Genomic DNA, 21,302 nt, shown 5'->3' on the forward strand with positions numbered 1-21,302 from the left:
CCCCCCCCAGGTGAGCAGCCTGGCACGGCAGGGTGACGAGGTCAGTGGCCAGGCCCGGTGCCCCTTCGATGCCAAGCAAAGCATCGTCGCCCTCTTTGTCGGTGGGTGCTGGGCAGGCGGGGGGGACACGGGGGTGGCCGGGGGGGCACAGCGGTGACCTGTGTGTGTCCCCCCCCCCCCCCCCCCCGCAGATGGCAGCCTGTACTCGGCCACGGTGGCCGATTTCCAGGCGAGTGATGCCGTGATCTACCGCAGCCTGAGCCCCGGGCGGGTCCCCCTGCGCACCCTCAAATACAGCTCCCGCTGGCTGCAGGGTACCCCAAAGTGGGGGGGTCTGTGGGGGTGGGATGGGGGGTACAGGGGTGCGGGGGTGTGACAGAGAGGGGCAGGGGGATGTGGGGATGAGGTCGAGGGTTATGGGGCTGCAATCTGGGGGTACAGGGCCATGGGGCCGTAGAGGGGGGCAAGGTGCAGGGGTGGGGGACAAGGACAGGAGGTGGCGGGGGCTGATGGTTCCTCCGACCTCCCCTGGCCCCCCCAGAGCCCCACTTTGTCCAGGTGCTGCCCTACGGCCCCTACGTCTACTTCTTCTTCAGGGAGGTGGCAGTGGAGCTCAGCGCCCTGGGAAAGGTGGGTGCGGGGATGGGAGGCACAGGGGGGGCACGCAGGGGTCCCCCACCCTGGGGTCAAGGCAGGGGAGACTCCTGACCCCCTCACAGGGTGTCAGGCCCATGGGTGGCCCCTGGGTGCCAGCCTGAGGTGCCTGGGGGTCAGCAACGATGCCCGGGGATGCCCAGGTGCCAACGCCCACAGGTCCACACAAGTGTCCAGGTGCTGACCCCAGGTGTCCAGGTGCTGACCCCAGGTGTCCAGGTGCTGACCCGGCTTCCCGTGCAGGTGTTGGTGGCGCGGGTGGCACGCGTGTGCCGCAATGACCGCGGCGGGTCCCCGCGGGTGCTGGAGCGGCGCTGGACGTCCTTCCTGAAGGTGCGGCTGCAGTGCTCCGTCCCTGGGGACACCGTCTTCTACTTCGATGTCCTGGAGGCCGTGACACCCCCCCAGACCCTGCACGGGCGCCCCGCTGTGCTCGCCCTCTTTGGCACCCAACCCAACAGGCAGGTGGGGACGTGGGGAGGGGGTTGCCCAGGGGGACATGGGGGGGTGGACTCCCATGGAGACACGGGGACACAGGGACACACACACACACAGGGAAACAGAGCATGGGGACACAGCTGGGACACACAGGAGCCTTGGTCAAACCAAAGCCTTCCTGTCACCGCAGCATCCCCGGCTCGGCCGTCTGCGCCTTCTACCTGGCAGATGTGGAGCGCTCGTTCGAGGGTCCCTTCGCTGAGCCCCGAGGGGCCACCTGGACCCCAGTGCCCGAGGACAAGGTCCCTCAGCCCAGGTAGCCCCCCACCCTACAGCGGGACGTCCCCGGGGTGCCGCAGACACCGCGTCCCCACACCGGCTGTGCCGCAGGCCGGGCTGTTGCGCCGGGATGGGACCTGCTGCCGGTGTTGTCACCTCCGGGGACTTCCCTGACGAGACGCTGGTGTTCGCCAAGGAGCACCCGCTGCTGCACGGCGCCGTGGGCCCCGCGGGCGGGCGGCCCCTCTTCACCCGCACCGGCACCAGGTGCAGCGACAGGGTGGCCTCGGGGACAGGGTGGCCTCGGGGTTGGGATGGACTCGTGGATGGAGTAGCCTGGGGGACAGGGAATGGCTCGTGTGAGTAGGTTCAGGGTGGGCAGGGGCTGAGGGTGCAGTTGGTTGTGTGGGTGCTGCGGGGTGGGGATGGTCCTCGGCTCTTGTGAAGGGTGTGCGGGGCTACGTGAGGGTGCGGGAAGCTCCCGTGCAAGGGCGTGCAAAGCCCGGCCGCAGCCTGGGTGTGCGAGGCCGTGTCCTGCCACAGGCTGACCCAGCTGGCCGTGGACACGGGCGCGGGGCCCCGCGGCAACCAGACCGTGCTGTTCCTGGGCGCCGAGGACGGGCGAGTGCTGAAGGTCCTGGCAGCTTCACAGCGCCCCGAGGCCACCCAGACCCCTGGGGCCACCCCAGCACCGGGGGACACCCGAGAGCTGGGGGACAGCGGTGCCAAGACACTGCTGCTGGAGGAGATCAGCCTCTACGACCCCGGGCGGTGAGGGGCAGGCATGGGGTGCCTCAGGGCTGGGGTCTGGGGGTCTGGGGGGGCTTATAGATGCTGGAGGGGGCTGGGGAGTTGTGGGCACTGTGGGACTGGGGGGCTTGTGGGGGCCACGGGTACTGGGAGTGCTGGGCACCTGGTGGGCACTGAGGGGTTGGGGGTGCTGGGGGGTGTTTGGGGAGGCGGCGGGGGGTGGTTCTGGGCACTGTGGGGGCTGGTGGTGTTTGGGGTGCCAGGGTGGGCTGCGCTGACCCCGGTGCTGTCGGGCGCAGGTGCCGGGGCCCGCGGGGGGCCGGGGTCCCCAGCCGGGTGCTGGGGCTGGAGCTGCACCTGCCGGGCCGGGAGCTCCTCGTGGCCTTCGCCGGGTGCCTGGTGCGGCTGCCCCTGAGCCGCTGTGCCCGCCACGGCTCCTGCCGAGGGTGAGTGGGGCCGTGAGGGGGCACGGGGGGTGTGGGGGAATGGGAATGTTATTGCCATCCTTCCCCGCAAAGGGAGGGGAGTGTGCGAGAGTGGGAGCGTGCGAGGGATGAAGACACGGGAGTGTGCAAAGGCACGGGGGCACAAGGATGTGCAAGGTCATGGAAGTGTCCAAGGGCACGAGGGCATGGGAGGGGACAGGGGCACACACGGGCACAGCATGGGGGCACAGGGATGTGCGATGGCAGCTCCATCCCCGTGTCCCCGCAGGAGCTGCCTGGCTGCCCGGGACCCCTATTGTGTCTGGCTGCCCTCCAAGGGCTGCGTCCCCTTCTCCGAGGACCTTCCGTGAGTGTCCCTCACGTCCCCTGTGACCTCGTGGGGCCCTGCCCCGTGCGGGGACACACCGGGGACCGAGGGTGATGTCCCCTCTGTGTGCCCCAGGAGCGGCTTCCAGCAGGACGTGGAGGGATCCCTCGGGATCAGTGGGAGCTGCCAAGGTGAAGTGGGGGAACATGGGGGACACTGGGAACATGGGAATATTTGGGGATTTCTGTAGACACGAGGTCATAGGGGGTGCAGGTGGTACCAGGGTGACACTGGGGTGGCCCTGGCCACATGTGGGTGATGCTGGAGGATGGGGTGGATGTGGAGGGGACACGGGTGGGCTCCAAGGGACGTGGGGGAACCTGGCCTGACCCGTTCTGCTCTCACAGGGGCAACGGCTGCAGGGGATGGCGACGAGGATGGGGATGTGGTCCATGGTCAGTGACATTGTCTGGGTACTCTGGGGAGGGACCCCGGGGACCAGGGAGGGGTGTCCCAGGGGTGAGAGAGGGATCCCAGGGAGCAGGAGAGACCCCAGGGACTGGGGAGGGGGGACTGCACAGACTGGGGGGGGACTGAGGCGTCGGGAGGACTCCAGAGACAAACATGAGAGCCCCAGGGACAGGAGAGGGACCCCAGGGAAGGAGAAAGACCCTGGGGTGGGGGGACCCCAGTGACCAGGAGGGACTCCAGGAACAGGAGAGGGATGAGGGTGGACCATAGGGACAAGGAAGGACCCCAGGGATGGGAGTGGCACCCCAGGGACGGAAGGACTCTGGGAGGGGGAACCCCAGGAGTGTGAGTGGGGGGCTCTGGGCGGGGGGGTACCGGACCTTCCATTGCCTCTGGGCTGACGGGTGGTCCCGCAGAGGTGCGGCACCCCGGGCCGGGGGCCGCAGCGACGGTGCCGGTACCGGTGCTCGTGGGCTGCGTGCTGGGCGCCTTCGTCCTGGGGGCCCTGGCCAGCGGGCTGGTGGCCATCTGCTGCCAGCGCCCCGCCGTGCCCAAGACCCCCTCGGAGCCGCCCTGCGCCCCGCGGACCCCGGCCCAGCCGCCCGTCCCCCGCCTCTACCCCGCGCTGCCGCCCCAGGGCGGGGCCGGCGCCTTGCGGGACGCCCCCGAGCCGCCGTGCCCCGAGCCCCCCGCGCTGCCCCCGGCCCGGGCACCCCGCGAGCGGGAGCTCCGGCGCGGTCACTCCGTCCCGCTGGGCCCCGTGGGCTGCCCGGAGCCCCCCGGGCCGGGACCCCCGGTCAAGGCGTCTCTGGAGGAGCTGCTGCAGCGGCTGCACGGGAGCTCGGGGGGCTCGGGGTGGCCCGTGACCCCTCCGGGCACCGGGTCCTTCGCCAACCGGGTGCAGCCGCGCGCCGCGGGGCCCGGGTCGCTCTTCGCCCCCCACGACCGAGCCCCGGTGCGCCTGGACGTGCCCCCCGATAGCCCCCCGGCCCCGCGGCGGCCGCTGGCACAGAGCCACTCGCTGGGGGGGACCCCCGTGAGTCCCCCCGGGCCGCCGCGGGGCCTCACCCGCATGCACTCGCTGGGGACACCGGGGGGGACACCCTGGGCACCCCGGCCCGGCACCCTGGAGCGCTCCCTGTCCATGAAGCCCCCCACGCTCCCCAAGCCGCTGCTGCTGCCCACGGCCCCGGGGCGGCCCTGAGCTCCTCCCGGGACATCCCCCAACTGCAGCCGGGGGGCTTCGAGGTGTCACCGTCCTTGGGGGGCAGGGTCGCCACTGCACCAGCTCCCTGTAGAGCCGTGAGGGTCCCCATGTCACCAGGACAGCCCCCAGCAGGGTGGTGGGGGTCCCTGTGTCTCCCAGCAGACACCCCAGAGGTGACAGGGGTCCCCGTGTCCCCAGACTGCAGTGACAAGGTCTCCATGTCTCCAATCCCCCTGGTTTTGCTTTTTTTTTTTTTAATTCTTTCTAATTTATTTTCTGTTCGGGGAGGGGGATGGGAGTTGCCATCACCCACCTTGGGAACACCAGGAAGGGGGACCCGTGGTCCAGCCCATCCTACTGTGTAGGACCAGGGCTGGGCCAGGGCACCGCAACAGTGGCGCAGGATTTTAATAAAAAATACAGAACAAAAAATGAGCGTAGATGTTGAAATTTCTGCATTCCAAACCATTTTCCCTTGGTAGAGAAGGGGGGACAAAGCCATTGTGTTCTTGTCCCAGCACTCAGATAATCTGTCCCTAATTTTTCCAGTGATCAGAACAACGTGATAGAAGTCCAGATGAATCAAATAATTAGATTTGGCCTCAAGAAGGGGGTGGGGAGTGGAAGGGAGGGTACCCCACGCTCAGCCTGACTCCCCAGGTTTGTTATCCCCCTTCGTGGGTGTCTGCAGAGGATGGAATTGGGGTTTCTGTGACCTCCTCCTCTCATCCCAACCAGATCCGCACCCATTTGGGATAACAGAAACCACTCAGAGCTGGTTACTTCGAACAGGAGGGAAGCACGTGTCTAATTAACCCAACGGGTGTTAATTAACCCCACACCGTGCTAATGAGAGGGCAGACAGACAGGGTTCTGCAGCCCACACAGGCATGGATGCGATCCCAGGCTCAGGAACGGCGCGAGGCCGGAGGAGGCGCGGGCAGGAAAAGCCCTGACGCGGCAGAGCCCGGCCTGGGTTCCTGTGGGAGGGAATTTACTGACCAAAAAAATGCTGGTTTTGGCTTCAAAAGCTGCTGGTGTTTTTCTGTGGAAGAGCTGGGGATGCAGCCGGGTTTGAATTCCAGGCAAAGATCAAATCCTCCTCGGTTTTGGTCAGCTTTGATACATGGATACTTCCAGAAATTAAATCAGGGCATTCCCCTCCAAAAGGTGACAACATTCTCAGCTTTATTTCCTCCAAAAATAACCCAAACCAGTTCCCATGAGCCCCATGAACTTTTTATTTTTCATTTCCTCTTCTAAAGGGGAAGGTTTTTTTCCCAGCTGAAGGGATTTTTTTGCAAAATCACCTGTTTTGGGGAGAAGGATGGCAATAACTGAGCGTGGCAGTGGGGAAGGCACAATACAGATCAGCTGCATATTAAAAAACATTTTAGTTCTTTAAAAAATAGAAAATTTAGTTTAAAAAAGTGATGTTCGTATCTCCAAAGACAACCAGACTCCCAGGCTGTCACGTCTGGATTTCCATGTGCCAGCAGTTTACACCACTGGCCAGTGTGGGAAGTAGAATATCTGCCTAAATATTGTAAAATCAAGGAATTTTTTATGATTCCTTTGGGTGGTTTGATGAAAATCTCCCCCAAATTGTTCCTGAAACAAACGGGTGAAGGATGTCTTTCCCTGAGAGCGTGAGATGCTCCATGTGACAAACATTCAACGTTGCCTTAATCCAAAAATGAACAATTTTGGGAGAAGAAAAACATGGATAAAAGGGAAAAATCCCTTCCACACCTCTGAAAACGTTTAAAGCAACACCCCAAGAGAATATTTTTGTTGCCATTCCAGATCCCGGTCCCTGGGATTTGCAGGTCCTTGCACAAGGCTGGAATTCCCAGGCAGCTCAGCACTAATCCAGCCACTTTGGCACGGTGGGATTTCTTCCCATTCCCAACAATGCAGGTATTGACATCCCAAAATAAGCTTTGCTCTGAGGGGCTTTGGCAGAGCCCCCACCCCCAGCACAGCTCAGAGCACGGCGAAATTCCCACCAGGAGTATCCAGCTTTGTGCTCCTTGGAGTCATCCACACTTTGCTCCACTCCTTGCCTCTTAGGAGGAGACAATTCCGAGTCTGAAATACCTGAGGGTTTCACCCCAATGGGGCTGACAGAATCCAAAGCCAAAAATTTGCATCTTAAAAAAAAAAAAAAAAACCCAAACCATTTGAGGAAAAAAAAAAGTAGCATTTTGATGCCTCAGTAATGGAACTTGTAGCCCAGACGAGGTGAAGGAGAAGAACAGAAAGCTCTCCTGGATAATTCCCGTGCCTAAGCTCCCAAGCAGCTTTAAGAGCTGCAAATTTCCAGAGACTAAATATTTTAAATCTGTAAACATGAGTTTTTGCTTTGGAAAGGCAGAATTTGGCCAAGCAGGGAGGAGAAAGTTCATGTGAGCGACTGAAGGTAGCACCACCTAAACAGTTCCCCCTTTGTCTTCCTGGTGGGTCCCAAGCCAGGAATGATTTGTAGTAATTTGGCAAATAATTCAGAATAATTAACAGCTTTAGAAAATTGTTTTTCAGCAGGGCAAGTCTGTAAACAGACAGAACTGATGTAACCCGTCTCCGTGTGCACGTTAAAGAGCGGCTCTGCTTCCTAATCCTCTTTTCCTGCCCCGAAGTTAATCCAAATAATCAAGTATCCCTGGGACACGCTGGAAGAATTGGCGGTAGTAGGCAAGGCTGGGGAATGACATCCCTTGAGGAAACAAAACAGAGCTCTGGAGCTGTGCCCTGCTTTACTGAACACCATTTGTATCTGTCTCATAAAATAATGAGATTACAGTGCCCCGGGCAGTTTAATGAGAGGACAAGGTGGGCTGAGGCTGATATTAATGGCACAGTATGAAGTTTTAGATAAATGATGGAATAACAGGTTGGAGTTTCATCAGTTGGATGATTTACTGCCACACCGGGACGTTTCCCCACAGGATAAAGGAACAGTCTCTGCCCGGCTGCCAAAGAGACAATGGCCAACTTGGCATTTCTCCTCCTGAGAGAGTTGGGTTTTCAGGAAAAACCCAAAATATTCCAGCGTGGTTTAAGCAGCACAGAATCACTGGTGCTGACAGAAGCCCCACGGACACTCAGCTCTCCTGATCCCATGAGCTCCACAGGGTCACAGGCAGCTGGAATGTTTTCCTTTTGGAATTGAATCCGGCTGCTCCTCACCTTGCTGCCCACCCTGCCCTGGGGCTGGCAGGGGCAGGTGGCTCTGGGGACAGTGGCACTTTGCATGGCACAATCCACGGCCTCTGCTTCCATCTCTTCCTCCCTCTTACCTTGGCAAATAAAGCAAACACCAGTGAAAAGAGTCAGGGTTTCCTTCTCTCTTCCTTGAATAGAAACTGAAGGGGAAAAGCTCGAGCGTGTGGCTTGAGACTCCTGGGATTATGGAGAACAATGTGGGAATACAGTAGGTCTGACTAGGAGAAAGAAAATAACGCCACTAAAGCTCAGCAAAACAAAGGGTTCAGGGTAAACCCAGCGTGGTTTGAAGGTTCAAACAACCTCCAAGATCATCAAATCCATTTGAAGGTTGGATTGATGATCTTGGAGGTCTTTTCCAGCCTTAATAGTTTTATTTTGTGCACATTAATAAGGACCAGCACACAAATTAAAACCTCTGGAGCTGGAGGCAGCAGTTAAGCAGCCCTGGCTCTGCAAAACTTCCTTCCCTGCCCCTTCCCTTGGCTGCATCCTGCTCCCAGTGCAGGAAACTGGGACCTGACCTGTGCTGGGTGCCAGAGAGGAAAAACACTTGAGGACTACAGGTCAAGGAATCAGTGGTGTGGCACCAGCACTTTCAAGAATTTAAATTACTTGTCTCTAGACTCCAGAAAAAAATGCTTAGCTGTGGGGAAGAGAACGGAATTGCAAAGCGAGGGGATTAGATAAACTTCCACTTTGTCAAATTCCTAAATCCAAAGTTAATTAAAGGTCGAACACAGCATAAAAGATGACTTAAATAAAACAACACAAACCTTTCTGTAAGCAAAAAAGTTATCAGAGCCTCAAAACATGGGGACAGGAAACATTTGAGACAATTTCACTCTGAACTATTTATCCAGGTTTGTGTGTTAAAGTCGATCCATTTCTGCAGCAGTGGGTTTCCAGTTTCATTATTCATTTTTTAAAATAACTGTTAAAGCACATCAAGGGTAACATATGGCAATGTCAGACACAGTGGTCAGTTTAAAGTTTAATAAAAATTAAGTTATTTCTATTGGTATCCATCACTGTTTCTTTAATTAAGTTTGAACTGGGATTAAACCAAAAAAAATCACCCAAATTAATCCAAATATTTATCATCCTCCCTTACCCTAAAATAAAGCCATTTGACTTCCATCTCTTAAATTTCCTCGCAAGATACAGGCTGGAATTAACCAAATTTGACAGGTTTTCATCTGTTGGCTGTTGGGAGGGAATTAACAGCACCCAGGCTCTTCCTCAGCCAGGGAAGTTTCCAGGTCCAGGTCTGGCCTGAGTTCCTGGATCACACAAGGCCCTTACCAGCCTTTGCTGCCCAGTTTGGCCACAGGGATTTCCACATTCTGGTCCTTTCCTCCTCCCCTCTCGGGTTCAGTGACGGGAAAAGCAGGCTCACTGCAATGTGATATTGACTGAAATGAGATAAACAAGCTTTCTCAGCCCCAAAAACAATGTTTCTTCCTCCAATTCACCATAGTAGTTCCTATTCAACGCAGACTCTGTAAGAATGGGACAGGAAATTACCTAAATGGGCGCAAGCTCAGTGCAGAGAGCCCACAATTCCTCTATAAAAGGGAAAAAAAAGAGATTCTGTTCCTCAGCACTGGCGTAGATCAACAGGTTATGGGCATACAGAGGGAAGTTCACCTAAAGTTCTTCTCATTTAACCCTTGCAATCTGTTTTTTCTCTCTTTTTTTAAACCTGATTTAGCAAGTTTGTCACGTTTCTTTCATAGAATACTTGTGTTGGCAGGTGAAAACAGCCCAAGCATAGAGTTTTCAGCACCTTGTAACCACATTCCCTCAGCCCAGCTAAAGATCCTTGCTCCCATTTAAAAACAGAAGGGAGACAAGAAAAAAATCTTTATCTGGAAGTGTTAAATTGGATGGTTTTGTTAAAATTAAGGTGGCTGCTGATGCCGTCTCGTGGGAAATACAAAACCCACCTCCCAGAGCAGGAGACACGGCTGTTCCTGAGCCCTTCCTGACGCTGGAAGTGTCACAGAGGGAAAATCCTGGGGTGTTTCAGGGCAGTCACACGTGGAGGGCGGATATTGGGGCACTGGGAAAGGGGATTAGAGCCAGATCTATCTGCAGACCCTGAGCATCATCCAGGGTACAAAAATCCTCAGTTTTAGTCCCCTCTGTGTTAGTGGAATATCCTCGACTGAAGATCTGTGCCAGGAACACTTTGGACCATTTTTTTCCCCTTTAAATTAGGGATTTTCAGAGCTTCAAGGCTCTGAAAGCTTTGAGAGCAGGGCTGGAGTGTTGCTGTGGCCAGGCACAGGCAGAGAGGTCCGGGTGGGAATGTCAGGATCTAGGATTTCAAAAGCACTCCCTAATTACTAAGCAAACATTCATGCAGGTGAACAGCCCCACTTAACCAAAGAATTACTCACATGAAGAAGTGTTTGCAGGATGAGGCCAAAAAAGGTTCCTAAAACTTTTCAGTAGCCTCAAGACTGCAGAGAACCAACAATCTGGGTTTCCCCAAATACACAGCATTCACTTTATGAGTTGTTAGAAAAATTGGGATTACTCAAAAAGAATTTGCACTCAGAATCAAATTAAATGTGTTTCCCCTGGCAATATAAGGCTCGAGGAACAACTGGAAACCTATTTATTTCCACCTAACATGGGACAGAATAAATAAGGAGTAATCTACACATCCCTTAGACCTGCTTAGCCAGGAATTTCCTTACTCAACATTTACACAGAGCAAAACACTCAACGCTGGCAATAAAGAGCAAAGCAAAGCGTTCCACGCTCAGGATTTGGCGCAGGCAGGAATTCTCATTATTCCTCTATTGCAATCAGCCAAACCCATTTTCTCCAGACCTGGCGCAGGCCCACAGCCGAGCGCAGCACAGTGAGTAGCCACTCACACTGGAACCACCTTTATTAACACCACTTGTAGGATCCTCCTCCTTTAGCTCGCCTGGTGAAAACATTCTGGGCCAGGAAGCAGCAGCTGGGGGTGTTTGGCTACATGTCAGCACTTTTCCTTTCCTAAATACCCATCTGCCCTCTACTGGTGAGCAATCCTAGGGTTGGGTTTTTCCCCCCCCCCCCCCAAGATTTTCACACTCGAGGTCCCGTAAAACCTTACCTGAGGTGGTTTTGGCGTTTGCTGAAGGGAAGAGATTGAGAACTTGCCCCGGTGTAAGAATGAAGATGGGAGCCACAGTGTTGGCGATGGGATTTGTTCTCTGGGTGAGCGTCCCCCCTCCTCAGACCCTCAGAGGCTCCTCCAGCCCCTTCCCCACTGGCAGTCCTCTGAACCCCTCATGGGTGTCCCCCATCCTCAGACCCCTAAGATCGCCCCTCTCAGAGGGTCGCCCAGGCCCCTCCTTCCCTGGGAGTCCTCTGAACGCCTCATAGGGGTCCTCCCTCCTCAGACCCCCAAGATCGCTCCTCTCTGAGGGTTCCCCAGCCCCTCCCCTCACGAGGGTCCCTGAAACCCCTCACACGGATCCCTGAAGCCCCCCTCAGCCCCAGCCCCACTCACGGAGCTCGCCCCCTCCCCGGCCCGCGGCTGCCCCGCCCCCGTCGCTGCCCCCGCCCCTCCCGCCGTGGCCTCACAAAATGGCGGCCCCGGCAGCGAGCCCGGGTGAGCGGAAGGATACAGGATCGGTAGCAAAAGAGTCCCTTGAGGCGACGGAGACAGATCGGGCTGCTCCTCCACTCGCTCTGCCGCAGCGGGAACTGTGGGGAAGGTGGAAATTTCTCCTTCTTTTCTGCGCCGTTCTCCCCGCCCTGGGGCCGTCGGGAGAGGCCTGGCATGGGAATGTTTTCCTCTGGCGGAAGGACATCAGTCAGTGGAGTGAAGCGCCGTGAGACGCCCCTGGAGTTAGATCCGGCAGGGGCGTTTTGGCGCCAAGTATAAAATGGCGGCGGCCCCTCACTGAGGTGTGGGGGTTTGTGTGTTTATTGTAGAGTTTTGATAATGCGTGTCTGTAAATATATCGCTATTTGTGTGTGTATTTCAGTAGTTTGAGCGTATCTGTCCCCTCTGAGTGTGTTCCAGTCCAGGATTGAGCTCCCCTCAGGCTGCCAAACCCCCCTTTACAAGTTGTGTTTCTGCCTTGGTTGCCCCGACTTGTCCAAAATGCCCTTTTTTTGAGGTAAATTTGAAACTCTGGGGCCTCTTTCTTCTCTGAGGTGTTTTACTGTGGGGCTTGGAAAAGTTGAAGTGTAGATAATATCCTTAATGTGCTTAAAATAATCCTTTAGGCTTAGTTTTTCCATGCTTAAGACCTCCACAGCATGTGCAAAGACGTAGGGGTGAATTCTAAGCTCACCGTAAAGAAATTTAAGACAATTTAATGCCAAAGAGCTTGATGTCAGTCTACATGTCCACAGGAATGTGTATGTTTTTAACTGATTTTATTTAAACTTTCATAATAAATACTTCTGCAGGTTTTCCCAGCTGGGAACACGGAAGTCAAACAGCTCTGCAGAGGAGAGTTTACATTTTTCACCTCTGGTTTTACACAGATGGTTCAATATCAGCAAACTTGATTATTTCTGGAGGTTACAGGAGAGTTGCATCCCATTTTCATAGCAGAATGCAGATTTTTCCCAATTTTTGCCTATTTCTGGCACTTTTTAAGTACTGCCTCAGCCTGCCCCCAGCCACATACCCCCCAGCTCTCAGGATGATTTTGGGATGCTCCACATCACTTCACCCCAATCAAACCCAAAAAAAAAGCACATTCAACAAGACAAACCAATCCCAGAAAACAATCTTGGGGATGGGGGGGTGGGGAAACCTGTTTAAAAGCCAAAAATTATTCCAGGTTGGGTTTTTCCCCCCATTTTGAGATGATGCTCAGAAATAAACCTCAGCAGGTGAAAATCTCCCCGGAGAAAACTCAAGGCTTCCACTCGAATGAATGCAGCATTGCTTGTTGTTGTTTTTCAAGGGATTGATTAAGCGGGTGGAAAACTTGAAATATTTTCATTTGGGGGTAAGATCAAACTAAATTCTCCTTCTTATCTTTCAGCTCTGCCCCATCAGCCTTCCAGACCCCACAATGTACCTGGTGTCTGTCCCGGTCAGGAGTTGCACCGCGAATAAACCACGTGGGGCATAAAAAAAGGATGAAAAAAAATCAAATTTGGGGCGATGAACACCCAGCCTTGACCCCACCAAGCAAGGTCAGAGCAGTTCCATGTCTATTTACCCTCCTGGACGTAATTTTTCCAGCTTGGGTTCATACCACAAGGCTCAAAGTGATTATTTTTCTCAAGAAATAGGTTTGTGCTGATATCTTGGGCACATCCCTGCCTCTTCCACCTTGCATTCCTGAGGGGAAGGTTAAGGGACGAAGCAGATTTTTGAGAAATTGGGCCAGGGGAGTGCAGAGAGTCGATGCTTTCTGCAAAACCAGGGCGATTCCCATTGCTCCTCCGGCGCCCCATTTGCACAAATGAGTTTCTTAAAAAAGCACATGAGAAATGAGCTGAGAAATTGTCACACAGGGCGGGGACAGCTTGACAAGGGGCGGTGGCACCTCCCCAACCCTCTGGCAACAGAGAGGGGCAGTCAGGGGAGCTATTTCTGCCCCCTCCCATCATCTTTGCCCCTGGCACTGTTACCCCCCACTCGCACCGTTGTGATTCCTGGAGAGGAAAAGGGGGAGAAGGTGGAGAGGGGTTGGAGATTTTCGGGGAGCCCATCACCGTCAAGGCCACAGTGAACTGCTGAGTGAATGAGCAATGGCAAAACTGCCCAGAAACCAAAAAGAAAACCACCAACAAACCAACCCAACAGCCTCCAAACTGACAACAAAACCAAATCCTGGCATGCCCGGCGGAAAGGGAGAGAGCGGCGGGGTGAGGAGAGGCAGGAAGGGCTTTAAATTAAATCGAAATCTAAGGAGCTGATGCTGGCAATGGGAGCTCGCCAGAAGTTAAAGCTGTTGAACTGCAGCAGACTGTCCTCTTCCTGGGAGAGGTCCTGGCTGTCCCGGTCACCAAGCTTGCCCAGGCCTCCCTTGGGCTTGTAGAGGGCCATATCTCCGAGCCCCAGCCCCTCCAGCTCGGCCACGTCCAGCCGTGGGATCGGCATCCTCCAGTAGATGAAGGAGTCGTACTGGCTGCTGATGGTGTCCAGCATTTTCAGGCTGTGAAAGGGGTGAGGGGAAAGAAGAGGAAGAGAAAAGCTCTACCAAACACACAGGAATTGCCCCAAAGTGGCCAAAAATCTCAGGTGTTGCCATGTCGACCCTATCGCATAGGATAATCCCCAAAAAGGAGTTGATGGGGTAGGAGAGGGTGGGATCGTGGAGGTTTGACTCTAGGCTGGGTCTAACCGCAGGCTTGAGCTCTGCCAGAGTTTTATCCACTGCCTTGGCCACGGCCCTTCTCTGCAGCATAATTTGGAGGGGGCCCAAGGGACTTGTCACCCTGTGCCTCAGTTTCCCCACCCAAACAGCACGGCAGGGAAGGACAGGGTGGGGATTATCCTCCTGAAATCCATCCTGCCAGCACTGGGGAGCAGAGGTGGGGGAGCAGCATCCAGATGAACTCTTTTTCCACAACCTGCACGCACGTGTCTCCCTTTCCCTGTGCCGAATCCCTATGGAATGGGCAGTGAGGGGGGGGGAGTCCCTGTGCAGCCCCCTCCTCCTGATCCCACCCCATCCCTCCCTCCCATGACCGAACCCTCTAGAAAGGGCTGGAAGAAGCCTCGCCCGGCATTCCCACCACACCCCACCCATCCCTGCCGTGCCATCCATCCATCCCTGCTGCAGAATTCCCCCTGCAGCCCCACCCCGATCCGCCAAAAAATTGGGAAAGAGCAGGACAAGACGTGGATCGGCTCCTTCCGCGGCAGGAGCTGAGTCACTGCCTGGCTTCTCCCTGGCAGGATTATGTCATTCACCTCCTCGTTTGGCATCGGAGGTGGGGAAAATACCAGACTAACCCAAAACATCCTCATTTTCCTGCTGATTCCCTTGTCTTAAATCTCGGAAATCAGAATTCTCGAGGATGATTCAGGCATACTTTGGATCATGCCCTGTCTGTGCGATGAGGGCTGATCAGCTGCTAAATTTAAGGTTCTGGATGTCACTCAGAGCCTATGAAAGGCTCCTGTGTCACTCCCTCAGGGTAAACCGAGCCACATGACTTTAAAATAGTCTCTTCCCTGGGAATTTATCCCTGGGGGTCCATCCCTAGGGATCTATCCATGGGTTTTTTGCTGCACAACAGCAGAGAATTATTAATGGTGATGGGTGTTGCGGACTTGGATTTTTAAGCCTCAAAAGGTGAAAAATTGGAGTTTAGTGACAAGAGAAGGGAAAAGAGAGTTTAGTGACAAGTAAAATAACCAAATATCCAGTAAAAGGGAATGAATATGGGGGGAAAAAATCCTCTTGTGTCGCGTGTCACCCCTAAAAAGGAGCATTTCCCACAGGATCACTGTGCTCTGCTCATCTCAGGGAAGCAAAACCACTTTTATCCACTTAATCCCCGCTGGCCGTGGCTTATTTCCCACCTCAAAAAGAAACTCCAACACCCTCCTTCGCCCAAACCTCTTCCAAAAGAAAAAGCATCCTCTAGCTGTGCATCCTCCCCGGCTCGCATCCCTTACCTGCGGAGGGTGGACGGATGGGTGAGCTCGATGCCGGCCGGGCTCTTTGTGCCGGGAAGCCGCGGGCGGTGCAGCGTCGCTTTTGTCTGTCTGCTGGCGCGGCTGGGTCTGCAATGCAGCCCCTCGAACTGCCCTTCCTCGTGGGGGGAGGATGATGATGGCAGATGAGTCAGCGGCTCCCACCCGCGCCAGGGAGGGGGAGGACGGCAGGGGCGGAGGCGCGGGGTGGAGGATGCTGCGCGCTGGACCCCCAAGATGAGGATGTATGAAACCTGCAGCAATTCCCAATTCGCTCCTGAAGCCTTCGGCTTCAGTGCTTTTGGGGGGGAATAACGGGGAATTTTCAGTCGGCAAGGAGCTGGGGAATATTTCTTTTACCTGCGTGTGAAGAGATGGGGTGCTGTGGTAACCCCAAACCTTGGGAGGGCACTGTGCAGGTCAAACACAGGGAAATTTGGTTCAAAAAACCCTGAAAAATTGGTTGTTGTTTTTTTTTTTTTTTTTTTTATCTGAGGCTGAGGGTGTTTGGTCCTGAGGCCACGCGGCAAAAATATCCCAGCTTTGTGGCTGAAGCCAGACATGGAGCTAGAAATAGAGGGAGACACCAAAAACTGCTATCACTGCCAGGGCTGAGGGGAGGCTTCAAACCAGTGTGGGGGCACCTCACACCCTACTTTCCCCCACAGCTGCTGCTGTGTCAGAGGGGCAGCAAAGAAAACCCCATGCAACCCCTCAGACCAGGGAATCTCCCTGCCCCAGCACCACTGAGACCCCAAACACCCTTTTTTGAGGGGCACGGGCCAGATCCTCACACCTGAGAGGCTGAGGGCAGCCCTCGCCTTCCTCTCCCTGGGCTTTGCCTGAGATCAACATTCTTTTGGGGTTTTAGGGGTTTTTTTTTCCCTCCCTTTTCCTCCCTGTTCACTGTGTGCAGCTCATTTCTGATGGTGCCAAGCAGTTCTGCCAGTGCTCGGCTTTCAGCCAGGCTATTTCTGCCTCCTCCTCCTCCTCCTCCCAGCACTGTCATGGGCAAAGAGGATCCCATGTTCCCTGCTCCAAAATAGACCCTTGGTCTCAGTTTGGCCCCTCCAGCACCCGGCACAGGGAAAATTCCAACTGGGGGCCCTTTGGAGGATGTTGATCCTTCCAAGGGGTTGAGCTGCTGTGTTTTTGGGGGTCCCCCAGGCCATGGGGTGCAGTTTGGCTGAGCGACTTCATATGGAGCTGCATGTCACCCGTCTCCTTGCTCTTCAGGGTCTCTGTCACCTGCTCACACACGACAACCCAAAGACTGTGATGTCCTTCTCTGAGCAGGGACCTGGGACTGAACCCCCAAGGGGACATAGCAATGAGGGCACCGCTCTGGGCTTTACGATTTTGGGAGGGCTGCAAGTGGGACAATGTCCTCTGGCAGCACAAACACCAAAAAATAAAAGGGGCTCTTCAGCTGAAATGAGGTCACGAACACTTGGGGTATTATCAGCCAGGGCCACCCGATGGCTGGGGACAGGCGTGGGACAGAGACCCGACTGAGTGGGGACAGTGCTGCCTTGTTCAGGATTTCTGGAGTGGGAGCAGTGGGGATGGTTGGGATTTGGGGGCTGACACGGGAAGGGACACTCTGGGGCTCACACAGGGGCGTCTCCTATGTGGGACCCTCCAGGTGGGATGGGGACCTGCAGGAGGGAACACCCCAGAGGCCACGGTCCACTTTGGCCAGTGGCTGGAGCCACGGGATTGTGTCAGCAGCTGTGGCAGGACCGTGGCAGTGGTGGTGGCAATGACAGGACCATGGTGGTGACAGTGGTGCCAGGGCGGTGGTGGCAGGACCAAGGCAGTGGCAATGGCAGGACTGTGGTGGTGGCAACACCCCACCAGATGTTGTGCAAGAGGAAGGGCACCCAGCTGGAAATGGTGAAACCACTCAACACCGGCTGCAGGGTCGTCCGGGGGTTCCCACACCTTTGGGTGCCGCAAGGGCTCTGGTGTATCCATGGGAAAACCGGACATAAGGCTCCAGGGCAAATGGGAGCGTAACCGGCACTTGCTGGGGACCCCCAGTCTTGCCGGGCACCCCCAGCCCTACCTGGTCCCCTGGGATTCCCCCAAACACCAGCTCCTGGAAATCCCAAGCCCCTCCACCCCCAGCTGGGGACCCCCAGTCTTAACAGGACCCCAAGAACCCCCAGTCCTTCTAGGACCCCAGACACTCCCATTCCTACCGGGATCCCCCAGCCCTTCTGGGGCCCCGGGAATCTCCAGCTCTCAGTCCCCATGCGGGGACTTTGGGGACCCCAATTCCTAGCGGGACCCAGAGCCCCCCAGCCCTACCCGGACTCCGGGGACCCCCAGCCCCGCAGTGCCGGCGGTGCCCAGGGAGGGCGCTGTGCCGGGGCCGGGCCGGGCCGAGCCGCGCCGGGCGGCGGGAGCTGCGCCGCGTCCGCACCGGGCCACGCCTGGGGCTGCGAGCGGGGCACCGGCACCGGCACCGCCATCCGCACCGGCACCTCCCGGCCACGCCTGGGGTGCGAGCGGGGCACCGGCACCGAGACCCGCACCGGGACCAGGACCCCCGAGCCACGCCTGAGGTTGCGAGCGGGGCACCGGCACCGGGACTCGCACAGGGATCGGGACTTGCACTCCTGGGCCACGCTTGGGGCCGCTGCGAGCCTGACACTGAGACCGGGACCGGGACCTGGACTCCCGAGCCACGCCTGGGGCTACGAGCCGGACGCCAGCACCGGGACCCGCTCCCGCGCCGGGACAGGTAATGGGGCCGCCACCGGGACGGGAACCGGCCCCCCCCCCGGGGGGTGCAACCCCGCGGAAGGGCCCCCGGAACCGCCGTAGGAAGGCGGAGAGCGCACCGGGATCGGCACCGGAACGGCAGGGGGGCGGCGGGACGACCCCCCTTGCAGCCCGCTGGTGCAACCGGGGAGTCCTCCCGGGATCCCCAGCGCTGCCGGGACCCCCCAACCCCACCGGCACCACCGGGGTCCCAAGGTCTCCCACCAAACATACCAGGATCTCCCAACCCTACCAGGGCCCCCGGGGTCCCAAGCCCCGCTGGGATCCCCTAACTCCACGGAGCTCCGGGGGTCCCCACCATGTCAGCAGCCGTTGCCCCGGGGGTCGCAGCCGGGACCGTCCCACGCCAAGGAGGTTCACCTCCCCTCTGCCGCCCCATCCCGGGGGTCCCGGGCCCGCAGCCGGGGCACCCCAGGACTCTCACCCGGTCCACCCCTGTCCCCACACGCTGGCCTCCTTTCCGAACTTCGGAAGACCCCAGCGGGTACCCTTGGAGTGGGTGACCCCCAGTGCTGGCCCCCCCTGCCCGGAGCCCGCCGGTGACGCAGAGCCGAGCGGTGGTTTCCCAACCGGGAAGTCATTTTGCCTATGCCGGCACGGGCCGGGCCCAAAGCCGCCCTGCCCGGGGCCACCGAAGGTGGGCTGAGCCCGGACACGGCTCCTCGCAGGGTTGGGCTGAGGGTGTGCGGGGGGCCCCCCAGAGCGGGGGATCGGGGCGCCTGCAGCCCGTGGGACCCGACAAGAACCGCCCGGAGCCGGGGCAGCAGCCGGAGCCGGCCCCGCCGTCGCCCTTTGCGAGGACGTGAGGCCCTGGCGGGTGCCGGAGGGGATTTGGGGGCCGGAGGGGTCCGGGCAGGGGATGGTGGCCGTGAGAAGCCCTGGAGGTTTCCACGGGGATTCACTGGTGGCTCGTACGAGGCTGAGCTCGCTCTCGGGGCTCCCCACGGAAGCTCCGGGAGCGGTTGCAGCGCTGAATTTCGGGGGTACCTCCCCAGCAAGGCCTTTCCGCTGCACCGCCGGATCCCAGCGCTACGGCGGGGCCGGCTCCGGCAGCCGTGTTTCCTAAGGAAATCAGGCTGGGAAGAAAACGCAGCCCTCTCCTCTGCCCCGCAGCCGGAGGGAGAGGCCGGGTTTGCCCGGGGGGTGCCGGGGCACGGCGTGGGCACGGAGCCGGTGTGCACCAACCGGGACGTGTCAGTACCTGCCCGTTCTCAGCGGCCGCGCTCGAGGAAGGGGCTGCTGGGGCACGGAGACCGGGCGGGGGGCACGGGGGGCTCCTCTGCTTGTGCCAGGCTGGCAAGTGGGGGCAGCGGCACAGTGGGCACCCACCCCCACGGGCCCCAATGCCATTGGGAATGCCCGGTTGTAGGGTCATTCCGTAGGGTCCTTGGGGCCAGATCCTGAGGAGGCCGTGGATGGGGCAGTGCCGAGGCTGAGCTCGGAGCCCCCCGGTTTTGGGGGGCTGCCCCCGCGGCCCCGCTCCTCCCTGCCAGGAGCAGGAAGTGCGGGCCGGACTTTGGTCCATCCGGCGTCGCCGGCGCAGGGGCAGAGGAAGGAACTTTTCCTGTTTGCCGGTGTGCTGGGGTCCGGCACCCATCGGCCGTGCCGCGGCTCGGCTGGGCCGTGGGGACTCTCCCGTGGCTGATCCAGGGCTGTGCTCAGGCCACGGCCCCGCGTGGGCGGGTGAGTTCCCTGCGTGCCGCCGGGTGCTTTTGCGGCAAGGGAGTCGTCTCTCCTTGGCATAAGGGGAAGCCCCCATTTTTGGGGGTGAACCCCCCTTTCCACACCCCCTTGCCTACCCCAGGCAGGACCGTGGGAGTTTGGGGTAAAATCCCAGCAGCTCCTGTTTATTTCTCCCCCGCCTGCTCTTCAAGCTGAAGCGGAAGAGCTCAACCTCCGGCCCCTTTTCGGAAAGGCCGGGATATTTATAGCTGCCTGGCTCAGGGAGTTGGGATTTGCCATGGCTGCCTCCATCCTCCCCCCCATCCTGCCGCAGCATCCTTCAGCTGTGTCCTGCCCCGGGGCGGGGGACAAAGCTCGGGGCCCCATCCAGCCCTGGCCATGGAGACAGCTCTGGGGGGGTCTCTGTGTGATGCCCAGGGTCCCTGGTGCACCTCTGTGTGATCCCTGGGGAATCTCTTTGCGGTGACAGGTGTCCCCTTGTGTGGTCTGTGTGTGACCCCAGGGGTCTGCTGGGGGGTCTCTGGCTTTTGTTGGTTGATGGAAAGTTGCTCTGGCATTAATTTGGGGAGGTGAGGCCTGAAAGCATCACCCTCCCTTCCCACTCACAGCCAGCTGCTCCTCTCCACAGCTGCGCCACCCCGACCAGGTGCCCCCAGGTGTGCCCATGGAGTGACCCTGCGCGGGGGTCCCGGCAGCTGTGCCAGCACGGGGGGACGCTGGCTGCCACCACCGCGAGCATGAGCGACTTCTGGCACAAGCTGGGCTGCTGCGTCGTGGAGAAGCCCCAGCCCGTGAGTACCTCCAGTGCAGCCATTTCGGGGAAGGGCGTGGGGTCAGCGGGGACTGACGGCCTTCATCACCTTGCAGAAGAAGAGGAGGAGACGGATCGACCGCTCCATGATTGGGGAGCCCATGAACTTCGTCCACCTGACGCACATCGGCTCTGGAGACATGGCCGCGGGAGAGGGGCTGCCCATGGTACCCCCACGCTGCTGTGGGCGGGGTGGGGGGGCTCGGGTGGGGGGCTGAGGCTCGGTGTTGGGTCCCTGGGTTGGGTGACAGGTGGTGTTTTTGGGGTGGTAGGTGTTGGTTTTGGGGTGGTGGAATCCCACAGTTGGATGATGGGTGTTGCTTTAGAGGTGTTGTTTTGGGGTGCTGGCTCTCAGGGATGGCTGATGGGTGTTGGTTTTGAGGTGCTGGGTCTCACAGTTGGGTGCCAGGTGTTATTTTGGGGTGCTGGCTCTCAGGGATGGCTGATGGATGTTGCTTTTGAGGTGCTGGGTCTCACAGTTGGGTGCCAGGTGTTATTTTGGGGTGCTGGCTCTCAGGGATGGCTGATGGGTGTTGGTTTTGAGGTGCTGGGTCTCACAGTTGGGTGCCAGGTGTTGTTTTGGGGTGCTGGCTCTCAGGGTTGGCTGATGGGTGTTG

General features: G+C 58.0%; 3 protein-coding genes across 8 annotated transcripts in view; 2 read left to right on the plus strand and 1 right to left on the minus strand.

Annotated features, from left to right (window-relative positions):
• The window catches only part of SEMA6C (semaphorin 6C), a 7,098-nt gene extending 2,111 nt beyond the window's left edge, over positions 1 to 4,987 (plus strand). For all 3 annotated transcript variants that reach the window (XM_042020950.1, XM_042020951.1, XM_042020949.1), the window contains 12 exons: positions 11 to 101; positions 192 to 314; positions 542 to 630; positions 898 to 1,115; positions 1,283 to 1,408; positions 1,483 to 1,638; positions 1,915 to 2,142; positions 2,421 to 2,567; positions 2,836 to 2,913; positions 3,010 to 3,065; positions 3,282 to 3,329; positions 3,762 to 4,987. In XM_042020950.1, the coding sequence (XP_041876884.1) occupies positions 11 to 101; positions 192 to 314; positions 542 to 630; positions 898 to 1,115; positions 1,283 to 1,408; positions 1,483 to 1,638; positions 1,915 to 2,142; positions 2,421 to 2,567; positions 2,836 to 2,913; positions 3,010 to 3,065; positions 3,282 to 3,329; positions 3,762 to 4,549 (2,148 nt within the window). In that variant the 3' untranslated portion in view covers positions 4,550 to 4,987. The remainder of the gene's footprint in view (positions 1 to 10; positions 102 to 191; positions 315 to 541; positions 631 to 897; positions 1,116 to 1,282; positions 1,409 to 1,482; positions 1,639 to 1,914; positions 2,143 to 2,420; positions 2,568 to 2,835; positions 2,914 to 3,009; positions 3,066 to 3,281; positions 3,330 to 3,761) is intronic.
• A 7,165-nt stretch (positions 4,988 to 12,152) lies between these two features.
• Positions 12,153 to 15,583, minus strand: MLLT11 (MLLT11 transcription factor 7 cofactor). The gene is made up of 2 exons (XM_042020959.1): positions 15,384 to 15,583; positions 12,153 to 13,911 (listed from the first exon to the last, which is right to left on the minus strand). The coding sequence occupies exon 2, from the start codon at positions 13,902 to 13,904 to the stop codon at positions 13,644 to 13,646; it is 261 nt and encodes an 86-aa protein (XP_041876893.1). The 5' UTR covers positions 13,905 to 13,911; positions 15,384 to 15,583; the 3' UTR covers positions 12,153 to 13,643.
• Positions 15,584 to 17,798: 2,215 nt separating this feature from the next.
• Positions 17,799 to 21,302, plus strand: part of CDC42SE1 (CDC42 small effector 1) — a 4,743-nt gene continuing 1,239 nt past the window's right edge. Inside the window, exons 1-3 of one of the 4 annotated variants that reach the window (XM_042020956.1) lie at positions 17,799 to 18,150; positions 20,503 to 20,665; positions 20,742 to 20,852. In XM_042020956.1, coding sequence (XP_041876890.1) covers positions 20,612 to 20,665; positions 20,742 to 20,852 — 165 coding nt within the window. In that variant the 5' untranslated portion in view covers positions 17,799 to 18,150; positions 20,503 to 20,611. Of the gene's footprint in view, positions 18,151 to 18,735; positions 18,829 to 18,889; positions 18,994 to 19,750; positions 19,875 to 20,502; positions 20,666 to 20,741; positions 20,853 to 21,302 lie in introns of those variants that run through there. The other 3 variants (XM_042020954.1, XM_042020957.1, XM_042020955.1) reach the window with 3 other exon arrangements.

This window comes from Corvus kubaryi, unplaced genomic scaffold (assembly GCF_017639235.1).
Source record: "Corvus kubaryi isolate FWS band 111438036 unplaced genomic scaffold, C.kubaryi_AGA036_p1.0 37066, whole genome shotgun sequence".
Taxonomy (NCBI): domain Eukaryota; kingdom Metazoa; phylum Chordata; class Aves; order Passeriformes; family Corvidae; genus Corvus; species Corvus kubaryi.